The following is an 18,832-nucleotide window of genomic DNA, read 5'->3' on the forward strand; positions in this document are numbered from 1 at the left end:
AACCCCTGGTGATATATTCTGACTTTGCAGTATGGAGTTGAATCTCTCAAGGAGAGTAAGCTCTTGAGAGTATTCTAGCTCAGGCAAGTTTTTGTTAAGGACAAAACAAATAAAAATCCACTCAGTAGAAATACTAAGAATCGATTTTTCAAACAAAATTATCAAAAAAAAAATCTTGACCACTTTCTCATCAATTCAATATTCCCACGATATTTATTTTACCTGATATCACCTATCAATCTTGTTGTGTTGTGACCTTAATAACAGGACTGGTTCTGCTTGATTGGTCGAGACAGATACACATGTTTATTCCGTTACTGATTGAATAACTCAAGTGACAGGTGCGAAAATAAACATATAATTTCTGATTTGACAAAACAAATATCTTTTCCAATGAGACACAAAAGAAACAGTTTTAGTTTTTACAATGAGAACTTGCTAAAATTAATGTGAAGATTTTCATGAAAGGGACGACTGTTTGGATATTTAAAAGGGGTGTATATTTCAATTTGCCAGACAAATTTGATAATTATAGTGAAAGTTAATATATTTTTCGTGTGATTTCAATTAATCATACTGAAATAAATATTTAAAATTTAATTAAAATTTATCTTGCAAATTCCACTAAAAATGCACCAAGAATTGTTGGTGCATTGATTCAGAACAATTATTCGGGGTTAATTGGCCAAAAATGTGATTATATGGAAAGTCATCATCATGATCATACAAATTTACATTCAATTTAATCCAGGATTTGAAGTATGTTAAAAAATGCAACTTTTTTCATTTCTTACCTAATATTGTTATATAGGAATTTGAAGAATGCATTTATTACACACCAATATGCAAGTCACACATAAGGTTATTGAACAATACCATACTACAAAAAAGACAGCTTCAAAGAACATACAGAATAAAAACTAGTATATGTGTCCATAGGACACCATGTCCAACTTGCACTTCCACATTTCCATGTAAAATGAACTGCAAAATCTTGGTCCTTACTGTAATTTGGCTTATATTTGTTTTAATTCACATTAAAATGAACATGTAACTATGTTTCAAGTTGATGTAGCCACAACTTCATCATAAACTACATTACACCAAAATTTTTACAAGATATGTAGACTTCTAGAAAAGTGGTGATCTGAAAGTTTTGACCACCAAAATTTTTAAAAGCACCGACACAATTTTGGTATTTAGCAATAGAAATAATAGTGAGGACCAGCAGATTTATTCAAGGACCACGAGTGGAAAAAGATTTTAAGAATTCTGGATATGGGAGGTTTGATGAATGGATGCCAGCCGACAAAAAATTATAATGACCCTTACTACCATAGATGTGCATATAACACCTAAAACAGTAAGCCTTAATATATTTAGACACCAACCTTTTCAGGTACTTGTTTCTGAGACTCTTTAAATATAAGAATTGCCTCTGTTACATCACACTGTGTTCTCATGCTCAATTGTAAATACTGTTTCCATAGTAACATACTCTTTGCATTCTGGGATACTGCCCTTTGTACAGTCTGTAGTGCTGTCTCCACCAAACCAACATTGACCAAAACTTTGACCTAAAAAAAGATAAGTTTTATAAATAAATTTTTTTTTGACAAAAGTTAATTTAGCTAGAACAAAAATGGATGTGATGGTTATAGCTCAGATTGACCAATGAAGTACGAGAGTTGAAATAGAAGAACTTTTTCCTTTCAATAAGTTCAAACACCCTAGGCAGGTGCATTCGACTCCAATCTTAATTGACTAGGATTGCACGTTTTCTTGGGGTACTCTGCAGGCTTCATCCATCAATAAAAACTGGCCACCATAAAATCGACAATAGTGCTGAAAGTGGCCTTAAACATCAACTAGAGGCTCTCAAGAGCCTGTGTCGCTCACCTGACTCTACTTTGGTTTTAGAAATCATGTAAAGATAGATAAAAATCATAACAGATACCCAAATAATGATTGAGGCCAAATTTGGATTAATATTGGTCCCGTTAGCACCTCATAAGGAACATGCATGCCATGTTTGGTTTCATTCCATTCAGTGGTTCTCTAGAAGAAGTTCAAAATGTAAAAAGTTAACGCCGACGACGGACGACGCCGGACGACGGACGCCGGACGCCAAGTGATGAGAAAAGCTCACTTGGCCCTTCGGGCCAGGTGAGCTAAAAATCAATCAATCAATCCAAATAAGTTTAGGTGAAGAACAGGACGGACTTATTTATATGGAACACTGGGATCAGATATTACTTTTAATTTCAATAGAATATACACTGCTTAAACGGACTTCTTCCATGTGTCTTTATTATCAACTATATGTAGTAAAGTAACTGTCCTAAGGATTTTCATTGTAACATAGCAGTTTTTGTAGAATACACAAGAAAATCTAGAATTTAGATGAAAAAGAATGATACTTTATTCATGTTGTTAGGTTATACATATGAGGATATATGAGAACTAACAATGGTTTTCTTATTTGAATTGGTTCACATTTTGTCAAGTCAGGGCCTTTAATAGCTTACAACACAGTAATGGTTTTGCTCATTGTTGAAGGGTGTACAGTGAATTATAGTTGCTTACATTCCCATCATTGAGTCACTTATGGATAGTTGTCTCAATTTACAATTATACCACATCTCCTTTTTTTCATATTTACAAAATACAATTTCATACCCATTTTAAATACAGATCTTCTGATAAGTAGTCTCCCTTGGTTGCTGATTCAAATAAGGTCAATACTTTGTGGATCCTCTGAAAGAAATAAAATCATCTTTATCATGAATGACGACACACATAAATGTCCCAACGACAAGACCATAACATCAATATGACTGAATGTTGTGCTGAAAGACTGTTAATATAATGGTCAACTAGCATATACAAATTTTTTTTTCACTGCTTGGCATATTAAATATTCATATTTAATAAAAAAAAATATGAAATAGTATATCTCTTCTAACTCGCTTTATACAACAACCTGAGACCTTTACTTCCCAGGACCACCATACTAACATATCATTACATTTAGCAGTAGATTTTAGTTACATCAGATTACTATATCAGTTGTCTTGCCTGGCTTGCAAGGTCATGGGTTCAGTTTCTAGTCTGGTTAAACCAAAGACTTCAAAAAGACGGTATTTGCTTCTTTTCCACTTCTTTCAGGAGCAAGATCAAAGATGGTTTTGTCAGGAGTCACAATAATGTGTCCAAGTAAGATGATATGTCTTCCAGTAGACTATTACCTAGTGAACTATTTTGTCAGGAGTCACAATAATGTGTCCAAGTAAGATGATAGTCTTCCAGTAGACTGTTACCTAGTGAACTAGCACATTGAAAATCCAGCTCAGCAAGTTGATGATGTCAGTTAAGTACAAGGCAAGGTTCATACTTCATAGTCATAACACATCCTTGTTTTGATATATGCCACTTGATGTTAAACACCAATCAATCCATTGATAAGTTACACTCTAAGTTGAAATCAAGACAAAACTTTCATGGCTGCATTATGTTGTTTTCTGACATTTCTCCATAATTTTGTTTTTAAGGATGTTCGCTTCCCTGTTACAAAGTAACAAGCTTTTCAAAAAAATGTTATAAATTGATAGTATTTAAATAACAGAACTGAAAAAAGCAGAACAAATGGAAGGTCTGTGGCCTTGTTTTTGAGATAAAAGCAATTGAAAATTTGACAGGAGATGAATTTCTCTAGATTTTTCATACATTTAACATTGGTACATATTTTCTTTCAAAAACTATGAAAAAATAAAAAAAAATAGCTCTCTATACCATATGTGTTAAAATTATGAAAAGAAAAGTAAGGGTTAGTTGGCAAAAGTTTTAATGGCACTACATGGATAAAACCAGAGGATTCCAAATATCTGATAAAAAGTCAAAAACAAGAGCAGCGAAGATCCTTAAACAGTTGTGTATTAATTTATTTTTTGTGGGTTCCAGTTTTTGTGAATTAAGGCCAGATTGTATTCTATGAATACTCGTTTCTGTGATATAACCTATAGCAAATTGGTATCCAGTGACAGTCAAGATTTCCATCGTTTTATCCCACACAAGAAGACTTGCAGAGCCTGTATATTGCATTAATTGTGAATTTGTTCTCAGTCCACAGTATGCATGAAATATTTGCCACTGGGCATTAAGAGAACAACAATTCATCAACCAATCATTCAATCTTTATGCAAACGTTTAAACCTGCCACATTTTTTATGTGCCTGTCCAAAGTCAGGAGCCTGAAGGACAGTGGTTATAGTTGGTTCATGTCTGTCAAATTTGTTTTTCATAAATTGTTTTTTTATAAATTAGGCCTTTAGTTTTCTCAATTAAACTGTTTCATATTTTCATGTCCGTCCTTGAATATTTAATATTAAATCGACTATACAGTATGGGTTGTCCTCATTGTTAAAAGCCGTATTGTTGCCTTTAATTGCATACATCTACTTCATTTGTACTTTATTGGATATTTGTCTCATTTGCAATCATACCACATCTCTTATCTTTATATCTACAGACCAGTAACATTTCATGCGTCAGTAAATTTTATCCTACATCGACTCATTACTAGTGTCTCAAGAAACTATGTCAGGTGCAAAATTTTACTCAACAGATTTTTCATAAAATGAATGAATAAATATACAATGTATTGTGTTATAATAAACTGAGAATTATTTTTTAAACTGAGTCAATCAAACTCTCGGCAGGATTTCCACGACCAGACATCATTCTTCTTTGCAACTTCTGAAAACCCAGTCTCAAGTTTCATTTAACCACATATGCAAATAAGGCTGAAATTTCAACCTAAACAAAGATTGTATTATAAACATTATAATACATGGATCTATATATAAATCTTCTCTGATGTTTGATTCTAATGGGGATTTGTACGGTCTTTTCAAATTAGAAAGTGATACTCAGCACTGTCGTGGATAATGGTTTACTTTCCGTGGATAATGGTTTACTTTCGTATGACTTGCCAAAAATTTGCAAATAAGTAAACAAGCACTATGTAATTGATATGTCAATACTGAAGTAGTATATTTTTTGTTTGCTTATCTGAAAATCAAACAGATTCTACGGACCAACACGGACTTCTTTAAATCTCAACATATAAATGGGATTAGATAGAAATAAAAGAGAAAGGACTTAATCTCACTGACACTGAGAAGTATATTGGACAGATCAGTTGAAATGCTCTACTTGGGTTTATTTATATGCACTTTTAGATATATTTCTGAGTTTTTTTTTGTCAAGCAATAGATATTTCATGATTACAAATATGTCATTCATATTCCTGCTAACTTTAGTAAAAATCAGCAACTATATGTACTGCTGTTGGTAGACTACCAGTTCCTGAGGGTACCAGCCACTCAGCAGCCATTTGTTCTAGTACAGATAGATAGATAAGTTTATTTCCAATATGGGCAAAATAATTACAATGATTTAGCAACAGATATATGTTTTTGCATGTATAATTTACATGATGCACTTTGTTTGTATATTTTCCACTTATAAAATTCTGTAATTGTTCTTAAAAACTATAAGGTTCTGGCTGTAGATTTAAGACCTTTTGATTTTCATGCTCTCAAGATCTTTTATTATTTTGGTTTTCCAAACTTTCCAAACTTTTGGTACCATCAGCTACCTGATGTCTTCATAACAAACTTCTGAATCCAATAGCTTGAAGCTCAGTTTTATGAAAAATTTCAGTGAAAATTCTTTTGACCTGATTTTTACATGCAATTTTACAAGCCTGGACTGGTAAGCCGGTGTCTAAGACTGCCTGATGAAAGTTACTATTACAGAAAATATGTTTAGCATGCAGAAATCATATCATTTGTTCAATTTTTGAATGTTGGGAACAAGAGAAACACACATAAGACCGACACGTAATTTGGTTTTCTCTGTTATTTTAAAGAAACGTCCACCCAGACCGTCTCGACATTTCAAATCAAATATCAACACTGTTAGCTGTGATGTCAGTATAGGCCAACATACAAATCAAAGCATTTAGAAAGGAACCAAAATGTCATATTCATAATATAAACAAATCATTAAAGTTTAAATAATCAATTTATGATAAAATTGATAACTTCAAATTGATGATGATTTATTATAATTCATATCATAACAAAGTACACCAATGCTAAGTCACTTGTATAATTACAACTAATTATATGATTAACCTGTATGATTTAATATACAGCTTACATATTAGGATTGACAATTTTGATGAAATCAGCAATTACATATTTCCTTCCAACAATAACATTATTAATTCCTTTAAAAGAGTAAACTTGGCTTCTGTCATTTTCCATCAGTAATGAATTAATCGAAAATAACCCCTAAAAATTATGTCTCGTTAATTACAATTTTTATTGTAATCTGGACTTCTTCTGTGAAAGATTAAATTGTAAAAATCAACATTAAACCTGAAAAGAAAGCTGTAGAAAAACGGATTTTAAAAGCAATTTATTTCGTTCGCGTTCCTGTATTTCACAAAAGTAATGCACTCTAACCATTCTAGTAGTCGCAATGAAATTAACGTGAACAATCATGAATGAAAATAAATTGAAATCACGATAAATGTCATGTAATTTAAAATGACAACGCTATTACAAGTCATTTGTCATTTGGGCCTTAGAAATGAGAGAATTTGTTCACTAATACCCAAATAAAAAGGGAAACCACACAAGAATTTGTCTCCTTAACAATACACCTAATAAAAACAGTTTAAGTCTTGCATAGGATAATTGATCTAGATAAACTTCGTACATGAAATTTCACTTCTTTTAATACCCATCCTAAGTGATTTTAATTATTCTAAAATTTACATATTTCCGCAATTGGTTAAAATCCTAATCTATCTTGATTTTCCTAATTATAGCAACTAGACTGTAGTCACAACAAGCTGCAATTATATGTAATTGTAATAGCCCAAAAGGAGATGTTGATATTATCTTAAACTTGAAGCATCATGGGTTTTTGCAGAGGAGGGACGACAGCCTTAGGTGCTGTGTGCAAATTTTTGTAAGTCACATGGTACGATTTAAGCGTCCCTCGACAATTTTGAATCTGGAAAAGATCGATTTGTTCATGTTTTTATATGAAATATACTCTCTTGCACTCGCCGAAAATACAGAAAGTTTTGAAATAAAAAGATTAATCAATGATAGAAGATGACTTTATATGAAATATTTTCTTTATGTTTTTTATCTTTTAGAGTAAATTCTATCAATAAAGAAATGCACTGTAATGGCGGGAAATATTATTCGATCTCTGCGAAAACATGAGGCACAGATTTTTGTAAATTTTACAAATGTCAGCACATGAAAATCATTCAAATTTATGTCAATCAAAGAACACTATTCGAACATTCTAAATCTTCTTAAGTCTCCAGCAGTTGCTACGTAATAAGTCGCTAAAATATGATTCCCGGTAAGTAAAATATCAAAATATTTGACAAATCCGCTAGTAATTATGTTATTTTAGGCATGTTAACTCTTATGTAATTTAATTATTTTGAAAACATTGAAAAAATATAGTTTTTTTTTCATAATTGAATCATGCATTATTTGTGTATTGGATTGCTTTATAATTGCCTTCTCTCTAGTGTTATCTCTGTTTTGTTTACTGACAAAGGAGAAATAATGCAATATTCAAAATTTAGTATTTTACAAAACTTTGTCCCGATTAAAAACTTAAAACCGACTGAATAAATTGAGAATTCAGTGATTATCGATGTCGAAATTAGCACTTGGTAATAAACAGTCAGTTTGGGTATAAATATGTTTATTGCCAAGAAATAACTAACAAATTTGTTTATTATGTATGTACAAAGTATATGTATATTGCATGATCAGCCCTTTTACACATTACTTGTTTTTTTTTAATTGATTCAACAAATTTCGCTTGTCCAGGTGTCATTAACAGTGATGTCCACACCACGAGTAGTTTATTATAATTGACACAATACCACCGCGACCGATCGATAATATAAGACAAATCTGTGTGCCGTGTGCAGAGTGTCGTCCCTCCTCTAGGGTTTTTGTTTTGATTGTTTTTCAGTTTTTCATATCATGAATTTGGTTATTGCATTGATTATTTATATTTTAAAATGTCACAAAAAAATTAAAGTTCTGATAACACATAGTCAATTCTCGAGCCTTTTCACCCAGTTATTACATCTATTTGGAGGGGTTAAGCCAGTTTTTTTAAGATGAAGGCAAGGAGAAATAAACCACATATCTCATAGCTGCCAAGACAACTACAGCAAAACGTAACTAAACTGAATCCTACATAAACTGGAAACCTGTCTGAATTCAACTTTGGTACCAGGACCTTTTTAATTGATGTAATCTCTTTAATCTGTACATATGGGGATACGTTGGTGGATATAATATAGTCCAGAAGGGCTGCTGAAATAGGTTGAAGGTTTCAAAGAATACTTGCATGGCCTTGGTGGTCAAGTGGTCTAAGTAGTTTATTTATATTAATCACTTAGCCTGCCAACACTGAGGTTGTGAATTTTAACTCACTCGTGACTTGTGACTCTTATCTTAATTGACTAGGATTGCCATTTTTCCTACCAAAGGCAGTGGTTCTCTCCAGGTACTCCAGCTTCCTCCATCAATAAAAAACAAGCCACCTTGTTATATCCAAGAGTCCTGAAAGTGGCGTTAGACACCAACAATCAATCAATTAAAGAAAACAAACCTTCTATAGACTTGAATAGCACTATTTTAGTGACATTTTACCATATATAAATAAAAAGAATTTATAAGAGGTATATTTCTGTTAATCAGCTCTTTTATTAATGAAATAGACTTCGTTTTTCTATAATAGCAGTTAAATAGCCTATTATATTGTGGTTGTTATTTGTTGCTATATATCATATTTGTTTTTCGTTTATGGTTTTGTACATAAATCAGACTGTTAGTTTTCTTATTTTTTTTACATTTGTCACTTTGGTGCCTTTTATGGCTCGATATAAGGTTGGGTTTTGCTCATTGTTTAAGGCTGTACCGTGACCTATAGTTTCTAATCTTCTACATGATTGGGTCTCTGTTGGAGAGTTGTCTCATTGGCAATCATAACACATCTTCTTATTTTTATATGGAGTAAAATTGAGAATAGAAAAGGGGAAAGTGACAAAGAGACAATAACCGATATAAAGAGCAGAAAACAGCCTTAGGCCACTAATAGGTCTTCAACACAGCGAGAAAAACCCCCACCGGGAGGTAGGCTTGGCCATTTACATCTTGATATACATTGTATGGACAGTAATCATCATTTAATTGTCACATTGACATATACACCACATCTTATTTTATTCATATAAAAATTACCTTTTCCCTGACTGTCAATGTTTGAGAATCGTCTTCAATCAACTCCAAACAGGCAGTTAAATAGAACTTCCAGGTCACATCTGAAAGGAAAAAGTTAAACATCAATATGGTTATACCATTAATTAGAAATAGACAGGTCTAACATACAACTTTTGTAAAAATTGACGATTCTTGGAAACAGGAAGTCTTGATATATTGCCATTTATAACTTCTGATTATGTCAACCAGAAAACAAACAATTAACAATACAGTAACAAATATTGTTTCACTAATAAGACAGGTCTAACATGCAACTTTTTAAAATAGGCAGTTCTTGAAAACAGGAAGTTTTGATATATTGCCATTTATAACTTCTGCATGATTGATATGTCAACCAGAACACAAGCATTCACCAACAGGGTAAAAAATACTGTTTCACTAAGACAGGTCTAACATGCAACTTTGTAAAATAAGCAATACTTTGAAACAGGAAGTCTTGAAAGGAATACCATTAGTAACTTCTCATTATGTCAACCTGAACAAAATGCATTTACCGACAGAGTAAAAATATTATTTCAAATTTTTGCATTTTCCAATACATTTACTAATGTCACAATGCTTATTTTAGTACGTTAATTTCAGGAGTCCGTTTCACAAAAAAACTTACGAACAAGATTGTTCGTAAGTCATGAACAATTCAGTATACTTACGACCAATCTTAGTCGTAAGTTTTTTTGTGAAACCGACTCCAGAACCTATTGTTTACTGACAGCATTTACCTTGGGTCAACAGTAAAACTCATTCATGAAAAATAACTCAAGATTAAAGTCTTTTCCCAAGGAGTTAAAGTTTTGTAATTTCTAATGCCAAACCTGTTTATTAGGTTTGCTTTATTCATATATATATTTTCAACCCAAGTAACCATCACAGGCAGCAGAAGATGCTTTTGAATATTGGGCAAAAAAGATGTAAATAAGTCTGAATCGCCTCCAAGCCTTTCTATCTATGATGAGGATTTGCATCCAACTTTTGAAATTGTATGAATTCCACAAATGCCTGGAAGTTATTATATTATCTGGAATTCTCAAAACCAGATCATTATGAAGAAAATATTTCAAAGAGATAACTTCAAAGTAAAATTGATATTAATTTCATGTAAATTTTAAATCTTTCAACAGAATTGCTATGCATCTTATAGAAACTGGTCTCTATGAATATAGTCCTTTTAAGTCCCTTCGGGGCATTGTAAAAATCCTTTATTGTTGATCTTGTTTATTTTTAGATAAAAGAAAGATAACAAAAGGGTATTTCCTGATTTATAATTAGATAAAAGCCAGATTACAATACTGTATCATACCATTGTTTAATATTTGCTCCAGTTTTATTACACTTTAATCTCTCAAACTAAACAAACCTGATCATTGAGAAATAGCTTTTTGATCTACATGTAAATTTCAAAGATTAAGATAATTAATATGTACATTTCAACCAAATCTTGTAAATTACACATAGTTGATAAATAACAAGTGGTCCTTCGAGGGACTATGTCTTTTCAATGTTGGCTATTCACTGAAATTGGAAGTTTTCAATCAAGAATTAAAATATTAAGTTTATTGTTATTTTCCATTATTCAGGAAATACAACCACTTCAATGTGTATCTACCAAACCTTCTAACCTTGGGGGAAATATATTCCTTTCAATTCATATTCCAAGGGCATCAATAATATTTATTTTGTTTACAATTTGAATTATTATTTCTGTTTCCAAACCACTTCATGAAAAATAAAATCAATATTTAAAACCTGATATAAGAGATCTCACAAAATCATTAAAAATATATTAGAAAATACAAGAATTTCAAAATATCTATTTTGGATGTTTATTTCAGATGTATATTATAAGTTAAGAGAAATATATCAGGATGCTGGATATTTTTCATTTCAATGTATGGTCTATGAAACAGCTGGAGGGGTTTAAAAAAAGCATTAAGAAAAATTAAGTTGAAAACAATTCATGCAGTTAGCCTGAGATCCTGGCCAAATCTCCTTGTCAGTAAGGTCAGGTGTAATACAATCGGTGTGACCCCCTTTCAGGACTAAAAATAACTGAATTGCTGTGCAATGGTATGAAATATATCAATTTGATCGTTTATCAACTATTGATTCAAACTGTAAACCAGTAAGGTTAATTTGGATTGTTATTGCAGTGTTTTTACTAAAAAATTGCACTTTGCATGAATTTAAAAATAATTTTCAACAAATTCCTGGCTGTATAAATATATCCGGCCATGTGTCAAGTCACTATCCCACAATGCATTGTTTTAACATCCAATAAATGAATACATGTTGTTGCATACATCCTGGCTGTACTTTTGAGCAGTGAGCCAGGATCCCAGGCTATTCATGCAGTGCAGAAGACACAATATTTCAGAAATAATCTTTCTCACGTAAGCTCAAGACCAAAAGTTCAGTGTCAGTGCACAAGACACATGTTTTAAAAAATAATCTTCTTTAAGTCAATGTTTTTTGTTATGTGGAGAATTTGGTTTAAATGTCAGATCTTTGATTGTTTCTGTTAAATTTATTCCCAACACAAGACTTGGGACAATTAAGAGCTTGACATATTGTATAGATCATATTACTCTTCCGGAGCACCTGAGATCACCCCCAGTTTTTGGTGGGGTTCGTGTTGCTAAGTCTTTAGTTTTCTATGTTGTGTCATCTGTACTATTATTTGTCTGTTTTTCTTTTTCTTTTTGGCCATGGCGTTGTCAGTTTGATTTCGATCTATGAGTTTGACTGTCCCTCTGGTATCTTTCGTCCCTCTTTTATACCCATCTATTGTTGATGAATGAATGTTGCCATCTAGATATTCATTTTTGTTGATGGCTTTCTGTCTCAATATACCACATCTACTTTATTAAAGGTTTTAAGCTTAATATAAATATGGTTAGTTTTCTTGTTTATATTGTTTTACATTGGTCAAGTTGAGGCTTGCTTATACTGTGAGGGTTTTGTCCATTGTTGAAGGTTGAACCATCACCTGTAGTTGTTAACTTCTATGTCATTTGATCTCTGGTGGAGAGTTGTCTCATTGGCAATCATATACCACATCTTCTTATTGTTTTATTCACAAAGTCAATTGTAACTCATCACACTGTTTTATTGACAAAATTTAATCCATCAAAATGAAAAATGTCTTTGTTAAATTCTTTGCAGTATGTCTCTAGCTGAGATAAAAAATTCAGTTTTTCCATAAACTAAGAAAAAAAATTAAATTAAATCTCTTAACACAGATTGATTCGTTCTGTTCCATAGGAATGATTCTACCATCACAAACATACAGATCACGTTCCATTAATCAAAGGCTGTTACGAAGTACCCATGAGAAATACCCATCTTCCCTGTGTTTGATAAACAATGAACATTAACATCCCGGAGCTTCTTGCATAAGAAAACTCTGATTAATTTTCAAGGAAAATAATAGAATCATCTGTGGAAAGAAGCCCTGGAAGCCATTTTCTTAAATAATAAATCACCATTAGAAGTGTTTTTTCCAAGGCAATTCAAATCCAGATGTTAAAACATAATTGTTCCGATTTCTATGGAATCAGTTTAAACTGGGGAAATGCTTAGAAACACATTTGGAATGGATAAAATTCTGGTGTACAGGCAATTGAGTTAAATGTTTTTATCATTATTTGAATTATTGGATTATTTCTTCTTTTAGTATATTTACTTTTAATGTATATAGTAGAAAATGAAAGTAATGACAAATAAAAATATAGTATATGCCAAAACACATAATTAACCACGTCTGGTGATGTGTTTTGGCATATATACATTTGTACTATATTTTTTATTTGTCATAATCTTTTCCCGTTGATACACATAATTAATATGGCTCAATCTACTAACAAAAGTTCCATTTGGAGCTACTGTGTTTAGAGACCTCTTATAAATGTCAGTATACCATTACTCTATACTCGTAGAAAATGAAAGTAACTATATTTTTGTATGAATATATGTCAGAGGAGTGAAATTACAAGATTGCTTTCACATGTGAAATGATCAGGGTTTTACCGGGGAAATCAGGCTATTTCATTGCAACTTAATTAATAATTGACATATACCCAAAATCTCCTTTTATAAATATATTATTGATATACTCAGTGTTATTTGATATGACTCTACGATAAAGTTTAATGTACCATATAAACTGAAAAACCTCTACTTAATCTACATTATACCTGAACTGAATTAACCCGTCCAAATTTATTGACTACAATGACTTACAATAAGTTAGTGACAATTACGGGTTCGTGTGATGTCACTTTTTCGTAAGATGCTTTTTTAATTAATTTACCGCAGTTGAGCAGCATTTATTGTGGAACTATTCAGGCTTCAATTGATAACTTTTAAATAAGTCTTGCTAAGTTAATAAATCCTAATTTTTGTATGTAATCAATTTATGTTTTCTCTATGGCCAATTGTTAGAATTCGTCAAACCACAAGAAAACATGCTGTCATTTAATTAAATACAGGTATTCGGTACACTTAAATATTTAGATAAAAAAAGTGCATGCAGGATTTAATACTTTGCTTATTTATTTACAGTTGATTAAAGACATTAGTTCTAGCAACTTAATTAAACTCATCCAACCATACTTCGCAAGGTGCAAGAGACATCCTGTTATGGCATTGGTTGTTTCTTTAAAAGCCATAGGGGAATCTTTAACATCTTAGTGTTATATAAACTCCATATTATATTAAGTGAGATCTCGAGGTTTTGCTATCCATATAAACTGGTTCAAGCCTCAATTTCATATGTAAAAAGCAAGTCAATTTTCTCCGTTATTAAGTTTTCTGACAGTATTTAATTCTCAGAGAATTCAAATTCAATAAAAATTTACAAATTATTGACAAACAAGTTTGTTTTTAGTTCAACTTTTTTTTTTTATTAGCTCTTCTTAAATTTTTATTCGATTTTGGACTTTCAAGTATTTCTTCCAATGAGCATCACTGAAGAGACATTAATTGTCGAAATGCGTATCTGGTGCATAAAATTGGTACTAGTAATGTTATTAGATAATTCAGTGTTTTTGGTGACTGTGGGTGATGTAATGTCATGCTGAACTAATTCTCTCTGCATATTTAGATTGATATATAAGCTATTCTATGACTGGACCGTAATGGAAGAGTGCTATCATCTCAAATCACCATGTTTCTCAGTGACTCAACACAAGCAAGAGGTTTTTTATTATTGAATCATTTTGTGTGACCATGTAGCTGCCACTAATCAATACATTACAAACTTGAGTGATTTGGTGCTGATTATAACAACCCTGGAAAATTTGATTACAAATGTTAGAAGAAATTGTAAACTCAGTTCTGCATCATTTTTTTTTATCAAGATGTCATGCAGTTACATTTTTTCAGATTTGAAAAAAATGGCAAATATATGATCAGCTTTCTTAGTGATTTATATCTTAAATTTTCCAGATTTTCAACCAAATAATTATACAAGTAAATCAAATTATCAGAGAAATCAAATTCCATAAAATAATTTATCCTCCTTGTCAAGATTTCTAATTTCAACTTCCCACTCTATGTGTTTCCAGTGAAACCTAACCTCCTGCATAGAACAGAAAAAAAGAACATTTACAACAATGCTTCTGTCAAAACTGGTTCCAAACGTTCATAGCAGACTGAACAAGAATGTAACTATCATATAGATTTTCCAAGAGAGATCAAGCGCCTTTCTTATCCCAATTCCTTCCCTGTCAATCCATTAAAATGAAAACAACATTTAATTCTACTAGGCAATTGGGCGATATTGAGCTGCAAGATAAGATGTACATTTCATTGACACTAACAATCTGATTCTGCTATAAAAGGCATCGATATCTCCGTATGTTAGTAGAAAGGAAATAATTGTATTTTTCAGTTACAAGAAATGTAATTTTGACATTTGATTAGCTTGTCGCCTGTATGACAAGAAGACAGAGTATGTTCTTTCCAAGTGCCATTAGCCGTTATACAACAGCTGCCTAAGAATGGTCAATTTCCCGCACTATAATGAGCAGATATGGAAGCAATTGACGGGATTAACTTTTGTTTAACGGAATTGAGGAGATTTGCATAGCACTAATTATATTGCTATTAATAGGTGTTCTCTTTCACAGAGTGAAATACGATACTATAAGCCATCAATTATGGTCTTAACTTTTCTTTTTTATTCATGAGATGGACATTAACGGCATCTAACACTCTCAATAGGTAGAAAATAAAACTCCAGCAAATGAGCTGTAAAATTCTGCAACTTTTCCCGTCTCCAGATCGTAAATACTCTTTTATATTAAAGACGACTGCTAGCTGATTGAAGGAAATTGGGTGACAAAAAATAATTCAAAATGAAATGAAAGCAACGGTCGGTCGCTGCTGTCATTAATAATAGGACTGGACATCGGATGTAAAATTAATAGAACTTATTTGCATATTCTGTTAAAAAATGACTCGATTTAGGATTAAGACTTACAAAAGAGCCACTTGCTTTTACCACTAATGTGCCTGATAAGAGAATTATACACGCTTTTATTGTTAAGAATATGTCTATTTGCCTAACTGTGTCCATGAAAGTGCTAAAACTAATTGTCTTAATTTGCATATAGTGAAAAGAAAGACTCGTGACAAAGAATCAAAGTCCTACAGAATAGTTCAAGTATGCTAATGATAAGAGAATTATCTGGACTTAATGGTTAGAATAATGTTTATTTGGTCAACCATACATAATTCCTTTATCCTTAATTGCAAAAATCTGCATACAATTACCACACAAAAATGGATGTATTACTCCAAAGTGCATAGTTTTACACTAGGAAATTCAATATTCTTCAATTTATGACCACATGCAGTATTATACTTTTTTCTTGGAAATCTTTGCATCAAGCATTTCTTTCTTTTTCCCTTTGCTTTTCATTATTTTGAGTGAAAAAGATTTTTTTGCTTTTTTTGTATTTTGCACTATAGATCAAAATTTATCCTTATGAGTTATGCAACTAATATAAATTTGGAATATACGCTTAAAAAAGACATTATGGTCTCAATTTCAGATGGTCATCTTTATACCAATTTTCTACTACTTATAATTTACAGTTATTTGCCCTGATAGATAAATGCTCAAAAGAGCAAGGGAACTGTCCTGATCAGCTGATGGAATAGATCTGTGAGTGAACTATATCATGCTCCGTAACCATTTTATAAAATGATGTGCACATTAAACAGCATATTTAATTGAATCTAAAGGACTTATGGGTAATCTCATTGTTCGTACACCAAAATGAAAATAACGTTACATCATTGGTTGAATTTCAATTGTTTAGTACGTTTAAACTAGGGATGTCAACTCGGTGAACAATTACTAATCGAGTACTTGTTGGTTTTATCGAGCGATATTAGAGTACTCGCTCGGGAATATATCTACAACACGGAAACATAAAAATACGTACTTTATATTCTATGCTTTGTTGTTCACTTGTTTGTTGACGAAAAACCATCTACATAAGGACGAAGAATTACACAACATAATTAATTGCTCATTACCTACAAGTACTAATTAAGTAAAAACAAAAATCTAATCAATATAACGTAATGAACACTTATTTATAAATTATAACAAGGAAAAAACATATCAAACAATAGTATTTGGTAATCGTTAAGAAAACACATTTAATGTTTACAAAGACGTAAGGATTAGAAGTTTAACTGTTCACGGAGGGTCACCAGAGGATGCAATGAAAGTATTTTATTTGGAAACATTTTCTTGTCAACTATTATTGGGGACAGTCGGTTTTGCAACTTTGTAAATGACAATCTTGCAGACAAAAATATTTGCTCTGACGGTACCTATGTGACGGAATGGCTACAACATGTTTAGTTTAAAGTGTTAGCCTAGGTAAAGCGCCGTATTTTCGGAGGCATGTTAAATGACAATTTAGCACAAGCGTTCAAAACACAATGTATTTTATTTACTAGTATGATTAATCAGTGATGCCTATTTAATTTTATGAAAAAAGTTCTCAAGAAGATCAATTTTATATGAAGTAAACAGAAATATTCTAACAGGAAACCGATTAGTTGAGTATCGTTTTGCTATTCGATACTCTGTACTACCGAGCGATACTCGAATACTTGAGTACTCGTTCAGACATCCCTATTTTAAACCAATCACAATGTTTTGGTGTACGCTTTCAAAAATGTTACCCAGAATTACATTGCATTAGATTCTGAAACGGCGAATTCACATTCGAAAGCATTTAATGTAAAACAGAAGAACTGTACGCTACGGATAAAACTACATTTGAAACTTTTTTATCTTATCTTTTGCTTTACTAGTGGCAAAGTAAGGATGAGCATGATGGACCCTTCCTTAAAGAAAAAAAAATATTTTTAAAGCTATATCATGCACAAAGTTCTTCATAGTGCATTGGTTTTGAATCCATGACTGGAGGTTGGTAAATTTATATGATTAATGTTTTTGTAATTTCACAACAAAACTTAGGCACTCAGACATGGTGGAAATAAAGTAAATTACACTCAAAATTTCATTTTTTGAGCCAGATGACCCTCTTAACATTTACCTCCAAACTGGAGAGCCACATATACTTTTAGTTTATTATTTCAAATAGCAGCACCTCAAGGAAATATAAAATGTAACAACTATCACCTTATAAAAAATAACTGTATGCATTGACCTCTCAATTGACGGTAGTCTGGTAATTTTTTGAGGGTTGTAGCATTGATTGTTATCTCATTGTTGTAAGATGATGATGATGGATAGCTGCTTAACGTCCAGTGGCAAATTAATATGCATATTCAGGATGAGAACATGTTAATGTAATATGAATATTCAACCTGTTTTGTACTAGACCGACACGCTGAGTCGGATATTTAACAAGCTAGTTCACAAGGTAACAGTCCGCTGGAAGACATATCACCTTACCTGGACACATTACTCTGACTCCGAGCCAACCAGTCTTTGCTCTTACTCCTTAATGCGGTGTGCTTGGTGGAGAAGCAGCAAATATCAATTTTTAAAGTCTTTGGTTTGACCTGGCCGAGGTTCAACGTCCCGCACTCGAGGCGAACATGTTAATACGAGACCATCGAGGCGGTTTTCTCCTTGATGTATACCTTACATCTCCTTATTTTCATATAAAAATAGAAGATGTGATATATCCTATTAATTTATGACACAAATTAGAATTCTTTTGTTTTGCCTTTTTTTTTAATGAAATACTTTAATAAGAATAGAAAAAGAAAGAAATCGAATTTGACAAATATATAAACATACATACAAAAATAAAATTGAGAATGGAAACGGGGATGTGTCAAAGAAACAACAACACAACCTTAGAGCAGAAAACAGCCCAAGGCCACCAATGGGTCTTCAACACAGCGAGAAAATCCCGCACCCAGAGCGGGCGTCAGCT

At 32.0% G+C, this 18,832-nt stretch overlaps 1 protein-coding gene across 1 annotated transcript in view; it reads right to left on the reverse strand.

The window, feature by feature from the left end:
- LOC127709402 (U3 small nucleolar RNA-associated protein 6 homolog) overlaps positions 1-18,832 on the reverse strand; it is a 225,244-nt gene that overhangs the window by 49,130 nt on the left and 157,282 nt on the right. Inside the window, exons 14-16 of the mRNA XM_052214923.1 lie at positions 9,363-9,442; positions 2,680-2,757; positions 1,392-1,577 (exon numbers count right to left, since the gene is read on the reverse strand). Of these exons, the coding sequence (XP_052070883.1) occupies positions 1,392-1,577; positions 2,680-2,757; positions 9,363-9,442 (344 nt within the window). The remainder of the gene's footprint in view (positions 1-1,391; positions 1,578-2,679; positions 2,758-9,362; positions 9,443-18,832) is intronic.

The sequence above is a fragment of the Mytilus californianus genome, unplaced genomic scaffold, assembly GCF_021869535.1.
Source record: "Mytilus californianus isolate M0D057914Y unplaced genomic scaffold, xbMytCali1.0.p SCAF_7, whole genome shotgun sequence".
In the NCBI taxonomy this organism is placed as follows: Eukaryota; Metazoa; Mollusca; class Bivalvia; order Mytilida; family Mytilidae; genus Mytilus; species Mytilus californianus.